Source organism: Salmo trutta, chromosome 38, assembly GCF_901001165.1.
Source record: "Salmo trutta chromosome 38, fSalTru1.1, whole genome shotgun sequence".
Taxonomy (NCBI): Eukaryota; Metazoa; Chordata; class Actinopteri; order Salmoniformes; family Salmonidae; genus Salmo; species Salmo trutta.
The window spans coordinates 30,831,501-30,855,534 of NC_042994.1; the positions used below are offsets into that span (position 1 = coordinate 30,831,501).

A 24,034-nucleotide genomic window follows, 5' to 3' on the forward strand; every position below is an offset into this window, starting at 1 on the left:
CATTGGGAGCAGAGGTGTCGACTTGCTGGTTTGGACGTCTTTGGTTCGTCCAAGTTTGGTTTTCCTCCTGCTAAAGACAGTGTTTAGTATAAGACAGACCAGAATTTAATCTCCACATGATAAAACTGCCTTGCTATGAGGTTTAAACCAAATCAGATCCCTCAATAACCTGAGGCCAGCTTTCAAACATTTCATAATTTAAAACAATCTTTGTGTGATTTTAAAACAAATGTTGTAGAGCATCCTGGTAATTACTGATATGTTTACATTACTTAATTTTATTTCTGTTTTATAAGTCAGAACACAAAACACTAGACAGTTCTATGACACTCAAGATACAAGACATCGCTGGATTCCTATCAAGCAGGTGGTTGTAAATATATAACCTTCATAGCTGTATGATACAGAATGTGACCTACACACCCTCACTAGGGTAGGGGGCACTATTTTCATTTCCGGATGAAAAGCGTGTCCAAAGAAAACTGTCTGCTACTCAGGCCCAGAAGCTAGGATATGCATATAATTAGTAGATTTGGATAGAAAAAACACTTCAAAGGTTCTAAAACTGTTAAAATAATGTCTGTGAGTATAACAGAACTGAAATTGCAGGCAAAACCTGTGGAAAATCCATCCAGGAAGTGCAATTATTTTGAAATGGCTGTTTTTCCAAGGAAAGCCTATCCACCATTTAAAGGGATAGGACCCAGATTCCTTTCCCTATGGCTTCCACTATTTGTCAACAGTCGTAAGACATTGTTTCAGGCTTTTATTTTGAAAATTAGGGAGAATGACAACTTTGAGTGAGTGGATAATGGGATATACCCAGAGCTGTTTTCTGCGCACGACCGAGAGCGCGCCATTCTTGTTTTTCTTTTATATTGACAACGCTATTGTCCGGATGAAATATTATTGATAATTTAGGCTAAAAACAACTTGAGGATTGATTATAAACATCGTTTGACATGTTTATACGAACTTAACAGATACTATTTTGAATTTTTGTCTGCCTGTTGTGACCGCATTTGAGCCATTGGATTACTGAACAAAACCCGCCAACAAAATTGAGATTTTTGGATATAAAGAGGGACTTTATCGAACAAAACAAACATTTATTGTGTAACTGGGGGTCTTGTGAGTGCAACCATATGAAGATCAAAAGGTAAGTGATTAATTTTATTACTATTTCTGAGTTTTGTGACTAATCTACTTGGCTGGTAACTGTATGTAATGTTTTGTGTGCTGAGTGCTGTCCCGCATGGTTTGCTTTCGCCGTAAAGCCTTTTTAAAATCTGACACGGCGGCTGGATTAACAACAAGTTAAGCTTTATTTTGATGTAATTCACCTGAGATTTCATGAAAGTTAAAGATTTATAGTAATTTAATTTGATTTTGGCACTCTGCAATTTCATTGGATGTTGGCCACACCCCCTAGAGAGGTTAAAACCTAATTAAAAAATAAATAAATTACATTGGAGACAGACAAAGCACATCAGTAACATCTCCCCATTGTCGATAGGGTCGACACAATGGCATTTCTTTATTTAGACGTTCACACATTTTAACTATCATTAATGTCATGATATTTTGGGTAAAGTAAAAAAGAAGGTGAAATATTTTGGGTAGATGTTCCAAACAATATAAATATGTAAAGTGTTGGTCCCATGTTTCATGAGCTGAAATATCCCAGATTTTTTATCATATGCACACAAGCTTATTTCTCTCAAATTTGGTGCACACAATTGTTTATATCCCTGTTAGTTAAAATGTCTCCTTTGCCAAGATAATCCATTTACCTGACAGGTGTGGCATATTGTTTAACACGTTTTTGGTTACTCTATGATTCCATAAGTGTTATTTCATAGTTTTGATGTCTTCACTATTATTCTACAATGTAGAAAATAGTAAAATAAAGAAAAACCCTTGAATGAGTAGTTGTGTCCTAGCTTTTGACTGGTACTGTATATGGTCGAGTCCGTGGGAAAGTCAACCTGAACATGTGTAACGGAGGTAAGAACGTGCCGTAAATTCACTCCACAGCTAGCTTGAAACGTCACAGATGGAGCTATCCAACTGGTACCTTTTGTATAGCTCAATCGGTACATTGTCAAGAAGAGAGGTCACGCATGTTGAGAAGCAGAGGATCACTAGTTTGAGTCCAGTATGGGGACAGTGGAGGAAGCTAAACTGTTAGCAGCACACTGATGTCAGTTACATGAACAAACAAAGTTAGTCAACAATGTTCTTTAACTTTTTAAGGTATAGGGGGCAGTATTTTCATTTTCGGATGAAAAGCGTGCCCAGAGTAAACTGCCTAATACTCGGGCACAGAGTCAAATATGTGCATATTATTAGCAGATTTGGATAGAAAACACTCTGAAGTTTCTAAAACTGTTTGAATGATGTCTGTGAGTATAACAGAACTCATATGGCAGGCAAAAACCTGAGAAAAATCCAACCAGGAAGTGGGAAATCTGAGAATTGTAGTTCTTCTTTTGAATCCCTATCAAAACTACAGTGTCTGTGGGGTCACGTTGCACTTCCTAAGGCTTCCATTGGCTGTCAACAGCCTTTAGAAACGTGTTTCATCCTTCTCCTGTTACTGGGCAGAAAATAGGAGCTCAGTCAATGAGTGGACTGTCTTGTACCAGTGAGTTGTTTACTGCGCGGGCACTTTTGGCACGCCGCTCCTTCTTTTTCCTCTGTAATGAATACGCCATTGTCCGGTTGGAATATTATCGACGTTTCATGTTAAAAAGACCCTAAGGATTGATTGTAAACAACGTTTGACATGTTTCTACGAACTGTAATGGAACTATTTGACTTTTCGTGTCTGGATTTACGCTCGCACGTTATGCCTTTGGATAGTGATCTGGACGCACGAACAAAACGGAGGTATTTGGACATAAATATGGAGTATTTCGAACACAAATAACATTTCTTGTGGAAGTAGGAGTCCTGGGAGTGCATTCTGACGAAGATCAGCAAAGGTAAGAGAATATTTATAATACTAATTCTGAGTTAAGTTGACCCCAGAACTTGGCGGGTATCTGTATAGCTTGCTTTGATGGCTGAGCTATGTACTCAGAATATTGAAAAATGTGCTTTTTCCATAAAGCTATTTTAAAATCTGACACGGCGCTTGCATTAAGGAGAAGTATATCTATAATTCTTTCAATAACTGTTGTAAATTTTATCAACGTTTATGATGAGTATTTTTGTAAATTGATGTGCTCATTCACTGGAAGTTTTGGTGGGAATACATTTTCTGAACATCACGCGCCAATGTAAAATGGGGTTTTTGGATATAAATATGAACTTTATCGAGCAAAACATACATGTATTGTGTAACATGAAGTCCTATGAGTGCCATCTGATGAAGATCAAAGGTTAGTGAATATTTTAGCTGTATTTTAGTTTTTTGGGATGCATGTCCTTGCTTGGAAAATGGCTGTGTGGATTTTCTTGTGAAGTTTATGTCCTAACATAATCAAATGTTATGCTTTCGCCGTAAAGCCTTTTTGAAATCGGACAATGTGGTTAGATTAACAAGAAGTTCATCTTTAAAATGGTGTAAAATAGTTGATTGTTTGAGAAAGTGAAATTATGAGTTTTTGCTGTTTTGTATTTCGCGCCATGCTATTTCACTGGCTGTTGAATAGTGTTACGCTAGCGTCCCACGTAGCCCATAGAAGTTAAAGTCTATATTTTGGAGTTTATTTGACCTGTTAAAGTAGAAGATGGAATCATTTTGTTGACGGAGCCCAAGTCTCACAATTGTTTTTCTTCATTTAACCTGTTAGGGATAGGGGGCAGTATTTACACGGCCAGATAAAAAACGTACCCGATTTAATCTGGTTATTACTACTGCCCAGAAACCAGAATATGCATATAATTATTGGCTTTGGATAGAAAACACCATAAAGTTTCTAAAACTGTTTGAATGGTGTCTGTGAGTATAATAATATGGCAGGCAAAAACCTGAGAAGATTCCTTACAGGAAGTGGCCTGTCTGACAATTTCTTGGGCTTCTTGACTCTCTTTATTGAAAATGTAGGATCTCTGCTGTAACGTGACACTTCCTACGGCTCCCATAGGCTCTCAGAAGGCGGGAAAAAGCTGAATGATGTCTTTGCAGCCCCTGGCTGAAAAACATTAGCGCCTTTGGTAAGTGGTCTATCAGAGGACAATGAGACTGAGGCGCGTGCACGAGGCGACCCCATGTTTTTATATTCTCTGTCTTTGAATGTAAACATGGTTTCCCGGTCGGAATATTATCGCTTTTTTACGAGAAAAATGGCATAAAAATTGATTTTAAACAGCGGTTGACATGCTTCGAAGTACGGGAATGGAATATTTAGAAATGTTTTGTCACGAAATGCGTCGTGCTCGTCACCCTTCTTTACCCTTCGGATAGTGTCTTGAACGCACGAACAAAACAGAGGATATTTGAACATAACTATGGATTATTTTGAACCAAACCAACATTTGTTATTGAAGTAGAAGTCCTGGGAGTGCATTCTGACGAAGAACAGCAAAGGTAATCAAATTTTTCTTATAGTAAATCTGACTTTGGTGAGGGCTAAACTTGGTGGGTGTCTAAATAGCTAGCCCGTGATGGCTGGGCTATCTACTCAGAATATTGCAAAATGTGCTTTCACCGAAAAGCTATTTTAAAATCGGACATAGCGATTGCATAAAGGAGTTCTGTATCTATAATTCTTAAAATAATTGTTATGTTTTTTGTGAACGTTTATCGTGAGTAATTTAGTAAATTCACCGGAAGTTTGCGTTGGGTATGCTAGTTCTGAACGTCACATGCTAATGTAAAAAGCTGTTTTTTGATATAAATATGAACTTGATTGAACAAAACATGCATGTATTGTATAACATAATGTCCTAGGATTGTCATCTGATGAAGATCATCAAAGGTTAGTGCTGCATTTAGCTGTGGTTTGTGTTTATGTGACATTATATGCTAGCTTGAAAAATGGGTGTCTGATTATTTCTGGCTGGGTACTCTGCTGACAATCTAATGTTTTGCTTTCGTTGTAAAGCCTTTTTGAAATCGGACAGTGTGGTTAGATTAACGAGAGTCGTGTCTTTAAAATGGTGTAAAATAGTCATATGTTTGAGAAATTGAAGTTATAGCATTTTTGAGGTATTTCTATTTCGCGCCACGCGATTCCACTGGCTGTTGACTAGGGTGGGACGCAAACTTCCCACCCTAGATAGGGGGTTAGGGGGTTGACTGGGACAGGCAATGTAACATCCACAATGTTTTTAGGGAAAGTTTTTGTAGAACATGCACCTAGCATCAGATCATCTTGAAACTTTCTCTCTAAAGCTAACTTTCATCAAGGTTTTATATGGTCTATTGGCTTCTCTCTTTTCATTGGCAGAATCCTTTTTCAGTGTTATGATATTCATAACATCCATATCCACCAGTCTATCTTCATTTCAACAAACAGAACTCTGCTGGTTGTCCTGGTAACAGATACCAGTGGGCAGATCTATTTTATTTGTTCAAACTAAACTACAGCACTTACTTTGATGTGTCAAATCTGATCCTTTCTTCTCTTCTCCTCCTCTCACAGTTCCACTCAGCCCCGTTGTTTTCCTGCAGTCAACCAGCAGTACAGACAACCTCTTCATACCCAGCAGTAAGGTGCTACCAGGAGAGGCACGACATGGAGACTCCGGGAGGGAGGAAGGGCTAGCGTTGTCCTGGTAACCATAAAGAGGGGACACAGACACATATCATTATGGATGCTGATGTCACTGTTGTCATAAAGTGCTTTACAGAAACCCAGCCCAGACCCTGATAGAGCAAGCTGTATGCTAGACCAGACCAAGCTGTACCATCTGGTGTCCTGATCTGGAGAGACTCTTCTCTGCCTCGTCAGCATCAGGATGTTGTTGAGGCTTCCCAGAGGATCCACAATAGTCATGTCTCTCTCCTTTGTGAACGAGAACATCAAACAGACGGTAAACTTATCACCGTCTATTGCAATCAAGAGGCATGAATGTGTCTAAAATGGCCACTTTCATCATGATTTTGTAAAATATTGTTGTGTTGCAAATGTAAAGGGTCATTTCCACAAAAAGGGTGCCATTTACGTCCCTTTGATATTTTAAGTAGAAATATTGAACCAATTTTAAAAGCCTGTTATATTAGATGAGGTGAACTTTAATCCAGACCACATGGAGAATGATATTTCAATACATCGTAGTCCCAAAAACATATGTACCAATGGCAGATTGTCCCTTTAACAATTCCTACAGTACTGAACAACATATTCAAGTGTAGAACTTCAGTAGAATGCCCCTTTAAAACCCCACATTAGTTCAACAACTGCATAGTGCCCCTGTTTTTATGACAGTACTCACTGGTTGAAATCCGATCTTCAGCCTCCTCCTTTTTCACTCTCAAAACGTCTTCCTCCTCATTAATTGAGATAGCCTCCTCTTCCTCTTTTGCTTTAAAAGGTTCTTCCTCTTCTTTCAATGTTATGGCATCTTCTTCCTTTTTGATTCTGAAAGCTTCTACCTCCGCTTCCACTTTGACAACCTCTTTCCCATCTTCCCCTTTCACTGTAATATCATCCTCTTCTTCTTTCAATGTGATAGCCTCCTCTTCCTCCTTTTTCATCCTGAAAGCGTCTTCCTCTCCTTTCATCAGAGCTTCTTTCTCCGTCTAGTTTAGTGATCTCATGCTGCGGGCGATTAGCCTAGCGCTGTATCAATTTAACACATTTACTAATTTAACAAGCAAATTACGTTTAAAAGAACTAGTAGATAGGTAAACAGAATAATATTCAAAACACTAAGAATAATATACACAAGATTGGTCTAAAGAGCTCCAATGTTTTAGTTTTATGTTCGCTAGCAAACCACCGCGTTGGTTGAATCAGACGCCTTTTGTCGCTGTTGAAGAAGCCTCCAGTTCCGTCCACTAGATTAAACGTCACGGAGAGGCGCTGAAGATGGCGGCGAGTGCAGACGACATTTCGGCTTGCTCCGAGTAACCTTAACTTTTATCCCTCTCAAACTTACTTAAATGTAACGGAACTAGGCTTTTAGTAAACACAATAGAGAACAACGCTTAGTTGAAAAAAATGTGCGAAAGAGCAAAGGGAGGAGAAGGCAGTTGCTAGCTGAGCACTCATACGGTGGAGAAAAACCACCACCTGACTCCTCGGGAGAAGAAATGGATTCTGGACATTCAGTTGATTCTGAAAATGCAGTCAATAGTCCTGCACCCAAAAAGACAGAAAGAATTGTCTTTGCGCGAACTACAGGTCAACATAATCGACGCTGTCTCTGCAAAGATAAACGAAAGAGCCGAGTGTCTGGAGAAAATTATACGCGAAAACACATCAAAAATAGTTGACCTCGAGACCTCTCTGAATCATGCATACAAAAGTATCGAAGAGTTTAAACTTGCAAACACGGCTACATCTGAGAAATGCACTGCTCAGGAGAAGACCTTTGCAGACATGCAAGAGCGCTTATCGGAAGCAGAGCGATACCGGAGAAGGTGGGGGCTACGGCTTTACGGTGTCCCGGAGGACCAGGATGAGAATGTGAAGCGCTTAGTAAGAGACATCTGTAACCGTGTGGCACCGGACTTCCCCAATGGATATATGGATATGGCTGTGGATGTTGCTCATCGTATTGGGAAGAAACAAGATGCCTTCGTCAGCCGCTCGATCATCATCCAGTTTGCTTTTCGCACAGCGAGAGAAGCAGTTTGGAAGAAAGCAAAGGAAAGCGCCTTTCTGAAAGAGAGAACTTAGATTCGGTGAGGACTTGCCTGCAGCAGACAAGGCAGCAAAGGCTAAATTGTGGCCTCTTGTACAACAGGCCCGAAATCAAGGAAAGGGTGGATACTACAGGGGAATCAGAGCCTTTTTCGCCAACGGTAAAGAAATACGACCGGGGTGATTTGTTCTGTCGGTAGGTTTACAAGGTAGCTCCTTCCCCACGGCAAACTGAACTTCTAGTTCTGAATTATGGTGTTACTGTTTTACAGGTTAAGACTTCTGTTAATACATATATGAAGCAACTTTTTATAGAGAGGGTAAAGTTGAGATTGCATAGGATTTTTCTTTCTATTCTATAGATATGAACTTGAAGTTTATGTCAATCAATGCCAGGGGGATACTTAACCTGTTGAAGAGAAAAGCTTTTTTTCTGTTTTGTAAGGACTGCAACGCAGATCTTGTATTATTTCAAGAAATACATTCATGCAAAGAGGACTATAATTATTGGAAAAATCAGTGGGGCAATGTAATATTTTGGGCCCACGGGACTAATCATTCAGCTGGGGTTGCAATTTTAGCACACAATTTCAAAGGGAATTTTTTTTGTATCCATCCAGTCAGATTATAGTTGGTGGAGATTTTAATATGGTTTATTCTAATGTGACTGATAGATTGCCCCATAGGCCTAACATTGGTGTGAACAAGTTGGTGAATTTCTGCCAAAGCCTGGACTTAATTGACATATGGAGAGTAAAAAACCCTGGAGAGATACAATACACATGGAGTAATAGAGATCGTTCTTTACAATCAAGAATTGATTTGTGGGTGATAACCTCTAGTCTTGAGCCCAACACTGTAGAGGTAAAAATACTGCCTGCAGTCCTGACAGATCATAAAGTCATATGGTTGACTGTAAGAATGTGTAGTAATGATGGTAAGAAATACTCTGGTGGTTATTGGAAATTAAATAACTCATTGTTATTGCATGATGATTTAGAAAATGTGATTAAGAATCTAATCTCTGTTTACTGGAGTTGAGCTACATCTAATGCAGAATATGGGAAATATTGGGAACTGCTGAAATTTAAAATCCGCTCAGCCTGTATTACTTATGGAAAACGGCTTGCTTTAACAAGGAGATGTGAGGTAGCTGAACTCTCTAAGACAATTGCCGATATCACAGAGATTGAGCATCTTGATTTTAATGAGAAAGTTAAATTTGAGTGATTTACAGAATCAACTAGATACATTGTATGAGGAAAAGGCTAGAGGAGCTTTCATAAGATCTAGAAAACAATGGCTTGAAAAAGGTGAAAAGAACAGTAGATACTTTTTTAATTTGGAGAAGAGGAGAGGGGAACTCAACACACTTCGGAAACTTAAGATTAATGGGGTTACCACTGAGGATAGAGAGTTGTTATCAGACTTTACCACTAAGTATTATGAGAATCTTTACTCCTTAGATAACAATTTGAGTGACTCTAAGGATCTCCTTGATTCTATAGAGAATGTTAATTCGGTTAGTGAAGAATTCAATCAGTCTTGTTGTCAAGATTGATCCATTATGGACATCCAGTACGGGGTTGCTCAGTTAAAAAAGAACAAATCTCCAGGTTGTGATGGATTAACCTCTGAATTTTACAAAACCTTCTCTGAAGAAATAGCACCTTTTTTACTTGAAACCTTTAAGGAGGCTATAAAGAAGGGAGAACTACCTGCCTCTCTGAACATCCAGTCTCTCAGAAACCCATGTTGAGCCAGCAGTGTTCTCACCATGGAAGAGGGAGCAGGCAGCCGTCATCCAGCCTCTCAGAAGCCCATGTTGAGCCAGCAGTGTTCTCACCATGGAAGAGGGAGCAGGCAGCCGTCATCCAGTCTCTCAGAAACCCATGTTGAGCCAGCAGTGTTCTCACCATGGAAGAGGGAGCAGGCAGCCGTCATCCAGTCTCTCAGAAACCCATGTTGAGCCAGCAGTGTTCTCACCATGGAAGAGGGAGCAGGCAGCCGTCATCCAGTCTCTCAGAAACCCATGTTGAGCCAGCAGTGTTCTCACAATGGAAGAGGGAGCAGGAAGCCGTCATCCAGTCTCTCAGAAACCCATGTTGAGCCAGCAGTGTTCTCACTATGGAAGAGGGAGCAGGCAGCCATCATCCAGTCTCTCAAGGACAAAGGTGCAGCACTGGTGATGGCAACTGATGACAGAAGTGACAGCCTTGGACACACAGCAAAGTTTGACGCAATCAGTGTTGTTGAGCAGAGAATTAACCAGATTGATTCACAGCCAGTATTGTTGAGCAGAGAATCAACCAGAGAATCAACCAGATTGATTCACAGTCAGTGTTGTTGAGTTTTATTTGTTTAATTCTGTTTTATTCAATTAGAAAATGTACCCAATGAGAACAAGCACATCTGTGAGCGTTATGCATTATAACATCGATTGACTAAATGATGACGTTGACAGCTTTGTAGTTAAACCAGGGTTGGAGTCAATTCCATTTCAATTCCAGTCAATTCAGAAAGTAAACCCAATTCCAATTCCACATTTTCCTAATTGAAAACCATAGAAGAGAATTGGAATTTTCAGTTTACTTCCTGAATTTACTGGAATATTCTAAAATTTAGTAAATTGGGAGGTTTTCCTCACGAATCTGCACAACAACACCCTATAATGAAGAAGCAAAAACAGGATTTTAGAAATGTTTGCAAATGCATTTTAAAATTAAAACTGAAATATCACATTTAAATAAGTATTCAGAAACTTTACACAGTACTTTGTTGAAGCACCTTTGGCAGTGATTACAGCCTTAAGCCGCCTTGGGTATGACACACCTGTACTTGTGGAGTTTCTCCCATTCTTCTCTGCAGATCCTCTCGAGATCTGTCAGGTTGAATAGAGAGCGTCGCTGCACAGCTATTTTAAGGATTTCTTCAGAGTTGTTCGATCGGGTTCAAATCCAGGCTCTGGCTAGGACATTCAGAAACTTGTCCCAAAGCCACTTCTATGTTGTCTTTGCTCTGTGCTTAGTGTCATTGTCCTGTTGGAAGGTGAACCTTTGTCCCAGTCTGAAGTCCTGAATGCTCTTGAGCAGGTTTTCATCAATTATCTCTCTGTACTTTGCTCCGTTCATCTTTCCCTCAATCCTGACTAGTCTCCCAGTCCCTGCAGCTGAAAAACATCCCCACACCAAGATGCTGCTACCACCATGCTTCAGGGATGGTGCCAGGTTTCCTCCAGACCTGACGCTTGGCATTCAGGCCAAAGAGTTCAATCTTGGTTTCATCAAATCAAATCAAATGTATTTATATAGCCCTTCGTACATCAGCTGAAATCTCAAAGTGCTGTACAGAAACCCAGCCTAAAACCCCAAACAGCAAGCAATGCAGTCCTCTTCTGGCTGTGCCGGGTGGATATTATAACAGAACATGGTCAAGATGTTAAAATGTTCGTAAATCAGACCAGAGAATCTTGTTTCTCATGGTCTGAGAGTCCTTTAGGTGCCTTTTGGCAAACTCCAAACATGCTTTCATGTTCCTTTTACTGAGAAGTGGCTTCCGTCTGGCCACTCTACCAAAAAGTCCAAATTGGTGGAGTGCTGCAGAGATGGTTGTCCTTCTAGAAGGTTCTCCCATCTCCACAGAGGAACTCTTGAGCTCTGTCTCTTGAGCTCTGTCAGAGTGACCATCGGATTCTTGGTCACCTCCCTGACCAAGGCCCTTCTCCCCTGATTGTTCAGTTTGGCCAGGCGGCCAGCTCTAGGAAGAGTCTTGGTGGTTCCAAACTTCCAAGCTTTCCATTTAAGAATAATGGAGGCCACTATGTTCTTTGGGACCTTCAATGCTGCAGAAATGCTTTGGTCCACTTCCCCAGATCTGTGCTGTGACACAATCCTGTCACGAAAGGAATATATCACATCAAATATAGGCTACTTAAAGTTCATGAGAGAACTTTATATGCTCGTACACTTGTCTCATGTTTTTTTTACAAAAATAGAATTGTGCTTTTGGTCATTAAGCCACATTAAATCAAATTTTATAAAGCTGCATGTTTTTTATAACAACACCTGCTCCTAACCTGTACCTCAGCACATTGACTCTGTACCGTTACCCCCTTTATATAGCCTCCACATTGACACTGCACCGGTACCCCCTGTATATAGCCTCCACATTGACTCTGTACTGGTACCCCCTGTATATAGCCTCCACATTGACTCTGTACCGTTACCCTCCGTATATAGCCTCCACATTGACTCTGTACTGGTACCTCCTGTATATAGCCTCCACATTGACTCTGTACTGGTACCTCCTGTATATAGTCTCCACATTGACTCTGTACTGGTACCCCCTGTATATAGCCTCCACATTGACACTGTACTGGTACCTCCTGTATATAGCCTCGGTATTGTTTTTTAATTGTGTTACTTTTTTTTCTTTAGTTTATTTACAAAATATTTCCTTAACTCTTATTTTTCTTAACTGCATTGTTGGTTAAGGCCTTCACAGTAAGGTTGTATTCAGCATTTCACGGTAAGGTATGTTGTAACCTGTTGTAATCGGCGCATGTGACAAATAACAATTTATTTGAACAAAATATGGAGTATGTCAGTTTCAATGTCACGGTCTTTGATTAAATTATATTTTTCAAACTCAGGCTGTGTGTGTGTTTTAAAAAAAAATCTCCATCCTTCCTTGATCATTCCTTGTGGTCCTGTAGCTCAGTTGGTAGAGTATGGTGCTTGTTAAACCAGGGTAGTGGGTTTGATTCCTGGGACCACCCGTATGTAAAGTGTGTGCACACATGACTGCAAATCGCTTTGGATAAAAGTGTCTGCTAAATGGCCGATATATCCACTGATTATACCAAACATTTGGAACAACTTCCTAATATGGAATTGGACCCTCCCCTTTTCCCCTAAGAACAGCCTCAATTCGTCGAGGCATGGACTCTACAAGGTGTCGAAAGCATTCCACAGGGATGCTGGCCCATGTTGACTCCAATGCTTCCCACAATTGTGTCAAGTTGGCTGGATGTCCTTTGGGTACAGTGGGGGCTCCTCTGAGGAGGAAGGGGAGAACCATCATCCTCAGTTATTTTCAGAAAAATAAAAATGGTAAAATATATAAAAGTTGTGCTTTTTAGATAAAACTATACTAAATATAATCACGTCACCAAATAATTGATTAAAACATACTATTTTGCATGCTCCTCTGGGTACATTGACTTCAATACAAAACCTAGGAGGATTATGGTTCTCAAGCCCTTCCATAGACTTACAGTTATTATGACAACTTCCGGAGGACATCCTCCAACCTATCAGAGCTCTTGCAGCATGAACTGACATGATGTCCAACCAATGAAAGGATCAGAGAATTGATTTAGTACTGAAAGCATAAGCTACAGCTAGCTAGCACTGCAGTGCATAACATGTGGTGAGTAGTTGACTAAAAGAGAGAAAAAGACAATAGTTTAACAGTTTTGAACAAATTAATTTATTCCAAAATGAAGGAGAAGCGAGAGAGAGAGATATTTCATCGCCTATTTTCCACTTTCAGTTTCACTTACTTAGCTGGCAAATGCTGCTATCTAGTTTAGCCTACTCAAACACTTGGCTTAAACAAAGGGATGCTATGTTAGCTAGCTGACTATGACTATCCAACACAACACTGGAACTCTTCCAAGTCAAGGTAAGCTTTTCGTTTGACAAATGTATTGCCACCGGGACCCGCCAATGTAAATGCTAAACTGCTAACTGACTGTACACTGTAACGTTACTGCATGATTGTAGCAGGTTTACTAACGCGTTATTTCTATTAGCTATGTTGACTATGATGTTATTTTAGCTAATATGGACAAAATAATGTAATCTGTGTGTTTCAGTTATGATATGGTTTGGCTTGTAAAGGTTTTTTCGCCTGGTCACATACAGCTGATGTGTTGTGCATTGAAGTACAGAAACAAAGGGAAAAGGTGATAAGAGGAGAGTGCATAGATGCGAGAAGGAACACAATGTGGCTGTAATGAAAGTGAAAGGCTTGGAAAGGTTTTTGTCACCAGATCACATACAGCTGACGGGTGGTGCATTGAAGTCCAGAAGGGAAAAGGTGAGCGCATTGATGGGAGAAGAAATACAACGTGGCAGTTGTGAAAGTGAACTGTGTTTATGCATGATCAGGGGTGTATTCATTCCGCCGATTCTGTTGACAAACGTTTCTTAAACGGAAGAAAACGGGGATAAACAAACCTGAATTTGTCCAGTAATATCTCTATTTCGGTGCAGGCGAGAGTGTGCAAGACGATATTGAATGTGTCACTGTCTGTCCATGTGTCACTGTCTGTCACCGCAAACTTTTCTCTCAACCTGTGTGAACCTAAATTATAATCTTTAATTCATAGGCTAAGTTGTAGCAACCTCATGATAGGTATAGGGGAAAAGTTATTATCATGTAGTAGCCTAAACCTATTGCTGTTACATTGAACAGGGTGAGTGGAATATGAATGACAGTCATCCAATATGCTGTAATAGAATTAAGGCCATGCTCATGAAAAAACAAATCATCCTGCCTCATCTTAAACGGCACTGACCACCACTGTTAGGGTGGTGGACCATTCTTTGTACACATGGGAAACTGTTGAGCTGAAAAACCCAGCAGCGTTGCAGGTCTTGACACAAACCGGTGCACCTGGCACCTACTACCATACCCCGTGCAAAGTAACTTAAATATTTTGTCTTCCCCATTCACTCTCTAAATGGCACACATGCACAATCCATGTCTCATGTCAAGGCTTAAAAATCCTAATTTAACCTGTCTCCCCCTCTTCATCTACAGTGACTGAAGTGAATTTAACTTGTGACATCGATAAGGGATCATAGCTTTAGCCTGGATTCACCTGGTCAGTCTATGTCATGGACGGAGCAGGTGTTCTTAATGTTTTGTCTACCCAGTGTATACAGATAATCAAGTGCTATTTGCATGTGATTCATTTGCTCTGTTGTTTACAGGATGATTTGTATCTTATAGAGCGTGGCTTTAAGGGAATAGTATGGTCACATCTAGATAAAAACGAATGTGAAAAATAAACAGAAAATGTGTATTAACACACTTCATGGAAGTATTTATTAAGCTTCTACATATGCATATTAAGCTTCTACGTCTGTGTACAGGAAAGTATTATTTGTAAGAGAAAATATATCAGCTTATTGTTCAATTATTATGACGTTCTTTCCAATACTAAAAGTGTAGTAACTATTGTTTCCAAACTGCGTTACCACTCCAGTCATCAGATGGCGATGTGCGTATTTCAGGTGACGCTTCTTGCGTGACGTATAATGGACTGGACGGACGCTTCTTCAGGAACAACACGGCTACTCTTTCAATCACCTAGGTAGCTTGCTAGTCAACATAAAACTGAAAGATTGACGCTTTAGACCATGTTAATGTACATTAGCTAATCTCAGTGTTTTCAACACATTTCGGTTGACGTATCAACTTTAATCTAATTTGCAAATTTGTTAACGATTGATACTGAGCGTAGCACTAGGCTGGTCGCTAATGCTACCTAACTAGCTAGCTAACATCCCTGACCATGAGCTCACTAAACTACTCCTCCCTTGCTAATGAAGAGGGGGTCTGTTGTATGGAGAAAGAATCTTTCAGAATGAAAAAGGAGGAAGAGGAGTATGTTAAAGTGAAAGAAGAGAAAGCCTCCTCTTCCTCTCTAAAAGGTTCTATCTCAATAAAGGTGAAGGAGGAAGACGTTTTGGCAGTGAAAGAGGAGGAGACAGAATATCAGATTACCACCAGTGAGTATTGTCTTAAAAACAGGGGCACAAACTATGCAGTTGTTGAACTAATGTGGGGTTTTAAAGGGGCATTCTACTGAAGTTATACACTTTAATATGTTGTTCAGTACTGTAGGAATTGTTTAAGGGACAATCTGCCATTGGTACATATGTTTTTGGGACTTCGATGTATTGAATTCTCATTCTCCATGTGGTCTACATTAAAGTTCCCCTCATCTGATGTAACAGGCTTTTAAAATTCAGTATTGGTGCATATTTTCTACTTAAAATGTCAAAGGGATGCAAAAGCCTCCCATTTTGTGGAACGACCCTTTTACATTTGCATCACAAACAATATTTTACAAAATCATGATGAAAGTGGCCATTTTAGGCGTTTTCAGATATTAATGCCTCTTGTAAGACTCTGTGATTTTAAGAGACGGTCATAAGTTTACAATCTGTTTGATGTTCTCATTCACACAGGAGAGAGACATGACTATCGTGGATCCTCTGGGGAGCATCAACAACATCCTGATGCTGACGAGGCAGAGAAGAGTCTCTCCAGATCAGAACACCAGATGGTACAGCTTGGTCTGGTCTAGCATACAGCTTGTTCTATCGGGATCTGGGCTGGGTTTCTGTAAAGCACTTTATGACAACAGTGACATCAGCATCCATAATGATATGTGTCTGTGTCCCCTCTTTATGGTTACCAGGACAACGCTAGCCCTTCCTCCCTCCCGGAGTCCCTGTGTCGTGCCTCTCTCAGTAGCGCCTTACTGCTGGGTATGAAGAGGTTGTCTGTGCTGCTGGTGGACTGCAGGAAAACAACGGGGCTGAGTGGAACTGTGAGCGGAGGAGAACGGAAGAAAGGATCAGATTTGACACATCAAAGTAAGTGCTGTAGTTTAGTTCGAACAAATAAAATAGATCTGGTGTCTGTTACCAGGACAACCAGCAGAGTTCTGTTAGTTGACATGAAGATAGACTGGTGGATATGGATGTTATGAATATCATAACACTGAAAAAGGATTCTGCCAATGAAAAGAGAGAGGCCAATAGACCATATAAAACCTTGATGAAAGTTAGCTTTAGAGAGAAAGTTTCAGGATGATCCAATGTAAGGTTCATGTTTTACAAAAACTGTTCCTAAAAATGTTATGGATGTTACATTGCCAGTCAAACCCCTATCTTTACAAGACTCTAGAACAGGCAAACAAAACTCCAGACACTTCAATTTTGTCTGTATTGCTTCATTAACATCTGATCTACATAACTTGTTAAAAATGGCACATATCTGTTTGAATGCCAAGCATTCCAGGTGAAGCTGGTTGAGAGAATGCCAAGAGTGTCTAAAGCTGTCAAAGGCAAAGGGTGGCGACTTTGAAGAATCTAAACTATATTTTCATTTGTTTAACACTTTTTTGGTTACTACATAATTCTATATGTGTTTTTCATAGTTTTGATGTCTTCACTATTATTCTACAATGTAGAAAATATAAAAAAATAAAGAAATACCCTTGAATGAGTAGGTGTGTCCAAACGTTTGACTTGTACTATACAGTCGTAGCCAAAAGTTTTGGGAATGACACAAATATACATTTTCACAAAGTTTGCTCCTTCAGTGTTTTTGTCAGATGTTACTATGGAATACTGAAGTATAATTACAAGCATTTCATAAGTGTCAAAGGCTTTTATTGACAATTACATGAAGTTGATGCAAAGAGTCAATATTTGCAGTGTTGACCCTTCTTTTTCAAGACCTCTGCAATCTGCCCTGGCATGCTGTCAATTAACTTCTGGGCCACATCCTGACTGATGGCAGCCCATTCTTGCATAATCAATGCTTGGAGTTTGTCAGAATTTGTGAGTTTTTGTTTGTCCACCTGCCTCTTGAGGATTGACCACAATTCTCAATGGGATTAAGGTCTGGGGAGTTTCCTGGCCATGGACCCAAAATATCGATGCTTTGTTCCCCAAGCCACTTAGTTATCACTTTTGCCTTATGGCAAGGTGCTCCATCATGCTGGAAAAGGCATTGTTCGTCACCAAACTGTTTTCTGAATGGTTGGGAGAAGTTGCTCTAGGAGGATGTGTTGGTACCATTCTTTATTCATGGCTGTGTTCTTAGGCAACATTGTGAGTGAGCCCACTCCCTTGGCTGAGAAGCAACCCCACACATGAATGGTTTCAGGATGCTTTACTTTTGGCATGACACCGGACTGATGGTAGCGCTCACCTTGTCTTCTCCGGACAAGCTTTTTTCCAGATGTCCCAAACAATCGGAAAGGGGATTCATCAGAGAAAATGACTTTACCCCAGTCCTCTGCAGTCCAATCCCTGTACCTTTTGCAGAATATCAGTCTGTTCCTGATGTTTTTCCTGGACAGAAGTGGCTTCTTTGCTGCCCATCTTGACACCAGGCCATCCTCCTAAAGTCTTCGCCTCACTGTGCGTGCAGATGCACTCACACCTGCCTGCTGCCATTCCTGAGCAAGCTCTGTACTGGTGGTGCCCCGATCCTGCAGCTGAATCAACTTTAGGAGACGGTCCTGGCGCTTGCTGGACTTTCTTGGGCGCCCTGAAGACTCCTTCACAACAATTAAACCGCTCTCCTTGAAGTTCTTGATGATCCAATAAATGGTTGATTTAGGTGCAATCTTACTGGCAGCAATATCCTTGCCTGTGAAGCCCTTTTTGTGAAAAGCAATGATGACGGCACGTGTTTCCTTGCAGGTAACCATGTTTGACAGAGGAAGAACAATGATTCCAAGCACCACCCTCCTTTTGAAGCTTCCAGTCTGTTTTTCACTAATCAGCCTTGTCCTCGTCAACACTCACACCTGTGTTAACGAGAGAATCACTGACATGATGTCAGCTGGTCTTTTGTGGCAGGGCTGAAATGCACTGGAAATGTTTTTGGGGGATTCAGTTCATTTGCATGGCAAAGAGGGACTTTGCAATTAATTGCAATTCATCTGATCACTCTTCATAACATTCTGGAGTGTTTGCAAATTGCCATCATACAAACTGAGGCAGCGGACTTTGTGAAAATTAATATTTGTGTCATTCTCAAAACTTTTGACCACGGCTGCACATTAAATTACCTGGCAACAACTCCAGTGGACATTCCTGCAGTCAGCATGCCAATTGCACACTCGCTCTGAGACATCTGTGGCATTGTGTTGTGTGACAAAAGTGCACATTTTAGAGCGGCCTTTCATTGTCCCCAGCACAAGGGGCACCTGTGTAATGATAATGCTGTTTAATCAGCTTCTTTATATGCCACACCTGTCAGGTGGATGGATTATCTTGGCAAATGATAAATGTTGACTAACAGGGATGTACTTTTTGTGCAGAATTTGAGAGAAATAAGCTTTGTATACGTATGGAAAAATTCTGTGACCTTTTATTTCATTTAAACAAACAGCACCAACACTTTACATGTTGCGTTTATATTTTTGTTCATTATAGTTACTATCAGTTTTAGGAACATATGATGTCATATGGAATTCATCACATGCGAATGAACAAGCCTTTTCAGACTTTACAATATGGCTGTATATAAACTTACTATATATATATAGTTACTATCAGTTTTAGGAACGTCTACCCAAAATATCATTGAACACTTTACATGTTGCGTTTATATTTTTGTTCATTATAGTTACTATCAGTTTTAGGAACATATGATGTCATATGGAATTCATCACATGCGAATGAACAAGCCTTTTCAGACTTTACAATATGGCTGTATATAAACTTACTATATATATAGTTACTATCAGTTTTAGGAACGTCTACCCAAAATATCATTGAACACTTTACATGTTGCGTTTATATTTTTGTTCATTATAGTTACTATCAGTTTTAGGAACATATGATGTCATAGTGAATATTTTAGTTTTTTTATGAAAATACTTTTTCTTTCACATGTCATATATACATATTATCAGTAATTATCAGGAAGCTCTACAACGTCATTTGTTTTAAAATCACACCAAGATTGTTAAAACTGTTATTGAGGAATCTGATTAGGATTTAACCTCGTTGGCAGTTTTATCATGTGGAGGTTTCATTCAGGTCTCTATTTAAATTAACACTTTGTCTTTGGCAGGAGAAAGACCAGACTCGCAGGAACCAGAGCCAGAGACGTCCAAACCATCAAGACGACACCTGTGCTCCCACTGTGGAAAGTGTTGTAACCAGTTACGGGACCTGAAACAACATGAGAGAATACATACAGGAGAAAAGCCATACCACTGCTCCCAGTGTGGAAAGAGTTTTAACCAGAAAGGATACCTGATACAACATGCAAGAATACACACAGGGGAGAAACTTTACCACTGCTCCAAGTGTGGGAGGGGTTGTAACCAGTTAAGAAACCTGAAAATACATGAGAGAATACATACAGGAGAAAAGCCGTATCACTGCTCCGAGTGTGGAAAGAGTTTTACCCACTTATGTGGCCTAAAAACACACAAGAGAATACACACAGGGGAGAAGCCTTACCACTGCTCCCTGTGCGGAAAGGGTTTTAACCTGTTAGGGGACCTGAAACGACATGAGAGAATACACACAGGGGAGAAGCCTTACAACTGCGCCCAGTGTGGAACGAGTTTTACTCACTTATGTAGCCTGAAAACACATGAGAGAATACACACAGGGGAGAAGCCTTACCACTGCTCCCAGTGTGGAAAGGGTTTTAACCAGGTGGGGGCCCTGAAACGACATGAGAGAATACACACAGGGGAAAAGCCTTACAACTGCTCCCAGTGTGGAAAGAGTTTTGCCCAGTTATGGAACTTGAAAACACATGAGAGAATACACACACAGGGGAGACGCCTTACCATTGCTCCCAGTGTGGAAATAGTTTTACCCAGTTATTGCACCTGAAAGGCCACACGGGAGAAGCCTTATTGCTGCTCCCAGTGCGGAAAGTGTTTTACAGCGTTAAATGATATGTGAGAACACACAGGAGAAGCCTTTGAGTTTTAATCAGTTAGGTAACATGAGAACACATGAGATAAAACACACAGGAGATAAGGATGTAGGCTGCTGCTGAACAATAGGACAGGTTCAGGCCCAATACATGGTGGGACAGTAGTCCCCAGAGACTCTTAATGTGTATTGACTTTCCAGTGTTTTCCCTACTGCATGTATTATAGTGGATTGTGTTTGTGGATTTGTTTGCTGACTTCAAAAAATAAATGTCCATGTAAATGGCCTAAGTCTACATTTCCATGTAAATGGGCTAAGTATATTGTATCGTACCACTGCTCTCATTTTGTAAATGAAATCATAAACTTCCGACTTCAACTGTACATATATGGACGAGCGATGTCAGAGAGGAGCGGACTAAGATACAACAAAATAGTATAGAATACAGTATATACATATGAGATGAGTAATGCCAGATATGTAAACATTAAGTGATTAAGGTGCCGTAGAATAGTATAGAATACAGTATATACAGTTGAAGTCGGAAGTTTACATACAGTTAGTTTGGAGTCATTAAAACTCGTTTTTCAACCACTCTACGATTTTATTGTTAACAAACTATAGTTTTGGCAAGTCGGTTAGGACATCTACTGCATGACACAAGTCATTTTTCCAAAAATTGTTTACAGACAGATTATTTCAATTATAATTCACTTTATCACAATTCCAGTGGGTCAGAAGTTTACATACACTAAGTTGACTGTGCTTTTAAACAGCTTGGAAAATTCCAGAAAATTATGTCATGGCTTTAGAAGCTTCTGATAGGCTAATTGACATCATTTGTGTCAATTGGAGGTGTACCTGTGGATGTATTTCAAGGCCTACCTTCAAACTCAGTGCCTCTTTGCTTGACATCATGGGAAAATCTAAAGAAATCAGCCAAGACCTATGAAAAAAATTGAAGACCTCCACAAGTCTGGTTCATCCTTCGGAGCAATTTCCAAACACCTGAAGGTACCATGTTCATCTGTAGAAACAATAGTACGCAAGTATAAACACCATGGGACCATGCAGCCATCATACCGCTCAGGAAGGAGACGCATTCTGTCTCCTAGAAATTAATGTACTTAGGTGCGAAATGTGCAAATCAATCCCAGAACAACAGCAAAGGACCTTGTGAAGATGCTGGAGGAAACCGGTACAAAAGTATCTATATCCACAGTTGAACGAGTCCTATATTAACATAACCTGAAAGGCCGCTCAGCAAGGAAGAAGCCACTGTTCCAAAACCGCCATAAAAAAGCTAGATTATGGTTTGCAACTGCACATGGGGACAAAGATTGTATTTTCTGGAGAAATGTCCTCTGGTCTGATGAAACAAAAATAGAACTGTTTGGCCATAATGAACATCGTTATGTTTGGAGGAAAAAGGGGGAGGCTTGCAAGCCGAAGAACACCATCCCAACCGTGAAGCACGGGGGTGGCAGCATCATGTTGTGTGGGTGCTTTGCTGCAGGAGGGACTATGGCACTTCACAAAATAGATGGCATCTTGAGAGAGGAAAATTACGTGGATATATTAAAGCAACATCTCAAGACATCAGTCAGGAAGTTAAAGCTTGGTCGCAAATGGATCTTCCAAATGGACAATGACCCCAAGCATACTTCCAAAGTTGTGGCAAAATGGCTTAAGGACAATAAAGTCAAGTTATTGGAGTGGCAATACAAAGCCCTGACCTCAATCCTATAGAACATTTGTGGGCAGAACTGAAAAAGCGTGTGCGAGCAAGGAGGCCTACAAACCTGACTCAGTTACACCAGCTCTGTCAGGAGGAATGTGCCAAAATTCACCCAACTTATTGTGGGAAGGCTACCCGAAACATTTGACCCAAGTTAAACAATTTAAAGGCAATGCTACCAAATACTAATTGAGTGTATGTAAACTTCTGACCCACTGGGAATGTGATGAAAGAAATAAAGCTGAAATAAATCATTCTCTCTACTATTATTCTGACATTTCACATTTTTAAAATAAAGTGGTGATCCTAACTGACCTAAGACAAGGAATTTTTACTCTGATTAAATGTCAGGAATTGTGAAAAACTGAGTTTAAATGTATTTGTTTAAGGTCTATGTAAATTTTGACTTCAATTGTATATCCTACCATGACTATATCCAACCCAGTTCCTTAATATACACTATCGTTCAAAACTTTTAGAACACCTCAGTTTTTACAGTTTGTATTGAAATTCATACAGTCTTAATATACTCTGAAATTAAAGCATCGAACAAATAAACAATTGGGGACAAAAAAGAAATCATGGAGTCGTTTTGTTTAACAACATTTTATCCCAAAAAATCTGACTCGTCAAAGTAGCCACCTTTTAACAGCTGAACAAACTTGTGGCATTCGTTCTCCAATGGAAATTAAAAAAAATCGGAATATTCTTCCAAACACTGTTGCAGAAGTTCCCACAATATGTTGCACTTGTACGGTTGCTTTGCTTTCACCCTAAATGAATAAAGACTGGAAAAATGGGGGTGTTCTAAAACTTTTGACCGGTAGTGTGTATATATATATATATATATATATTACTGAACAAAAATATAAATGCAAAATGCAACAATTTCAAAGATTTTACTCTGTTACAGTTCATAAAAGGAAAAAAGTCAATTGAAATAAATTCATTAGGCCCTAATCTATGGATTTCACATGACTGGGAATAGAGAGAGGGAGAGAGAGAGAGAGACACAGCTGCATGTGAGCATTTTTAAACAGGTTTTTTACAAAAAGATAGATTTGGAGTTAGGGACATATACCGGATGCTAACCTCCACAGCATAACCTTCACTTCAGATTCAAAACTCCAAACCTACAACCTAATTGATGTAATTGAATTAAGATGCTGAGTTGGAGTTTTAGGCTGGGTTTCTGTATAGATGTTAAGCTGTCATTTAAAACCATATTGATTAGTTTTTTTTATTTCACCTTTATTTAACCAGGTAGGCTGGTTGAGAACAAGTTCTCATTTACAACTGCGACCTGGCCAAGATAAAGCAAAGCAGTGCGACACAAACAACAACACAGAGTTACACAAGGAATAAACAAAACATAGAGCCAATAATATAGTAGAAAAAGTCTATATCCAGTGTGTGCAAATGAGGTAAGATAAGGGAGGTAAGGCAATAAATAGGCCATAGTGGCGAAGTAATTACAATATAGTAATTAAATACTGGAGTGATAAATATGCAGAAGATGAATGTGCAAGTAGAGATACTAGGGTGCAAAGGAGCAAAATAAATAAATAACAGTATGGGGATGAGGTAGTTGGATGGGCAAAGGAATTGGCTTTGGGGGTGACCAGTGAAATATACCTGCTGGAGCGTGTGCTACGGGTGGGTGCTGCTATGGTGACTAGTGAGCTGAGATAAGGCGGGCCTTTACCTAGCAAAGACTTGTAGATGACCTGGAGCCAGTGGGTTTGGCGACGAGTATGAAGCGAGGGCCAGCTGACGAGAGTTTACAGGTCGCAGTGGTGGGTAGTGTTAGGTTC

At 39.9% G+C, this 24,034-nt stretch overlaps 2 protein-coding genes across 2 annotated transcripts in view; one reads left to right on the top strand and one right to left on the bottom strand.

Moving 5' to 3' along the window:
• Positions 1-5,890, bottom strand: part of LOC115177641 (piggyBac transposable element-derived protein 4) — an 85,862-nt gene extending 79,972 nt beyond the window's left edge. Inside the window, exons 1-2 of the mRNA XM_029738577.1 lie at positions 5,860-5,890; positions 5,547-5,724 (exon numbers count right to left, since the gene is read on the bottom strand). Of these exons, the coding sequence (XP_029594437.1) occupies positions 5,547-5,724; positions 5,860-5,862 (181 nt within the window). The 5' untranslated portion in view covers positions 5,863-5,890. The remainder of the gene's footprint in view (positions 1-5,546; positions 5,725-5,859) is intronic.
• Positions 5,891-16,092: 10,202 nt separating this feature from the next.
• On the top strand, positions 16,093-20,807 carry LOC115177685 (zinc finger protein 239). The gene is made up of 3 exons (XM_029738634.1): positions 16,093-16,122; positions 16,258-16,435; positions 19,659-20,807. Exons 1-3 carry the CDS (start codon positions 16,120-16,122, stop codon positions 20,435-20,437), a joined length of 960 nt encoding a protein of 319 aa, XP_029594494.1. The 5' UTR covers positions 16,093-16,119; the 3' UTR covers positions 20,438-20,807.
• Positions 20,808-24,034: the final 3,227 nt, after the last annotated feature.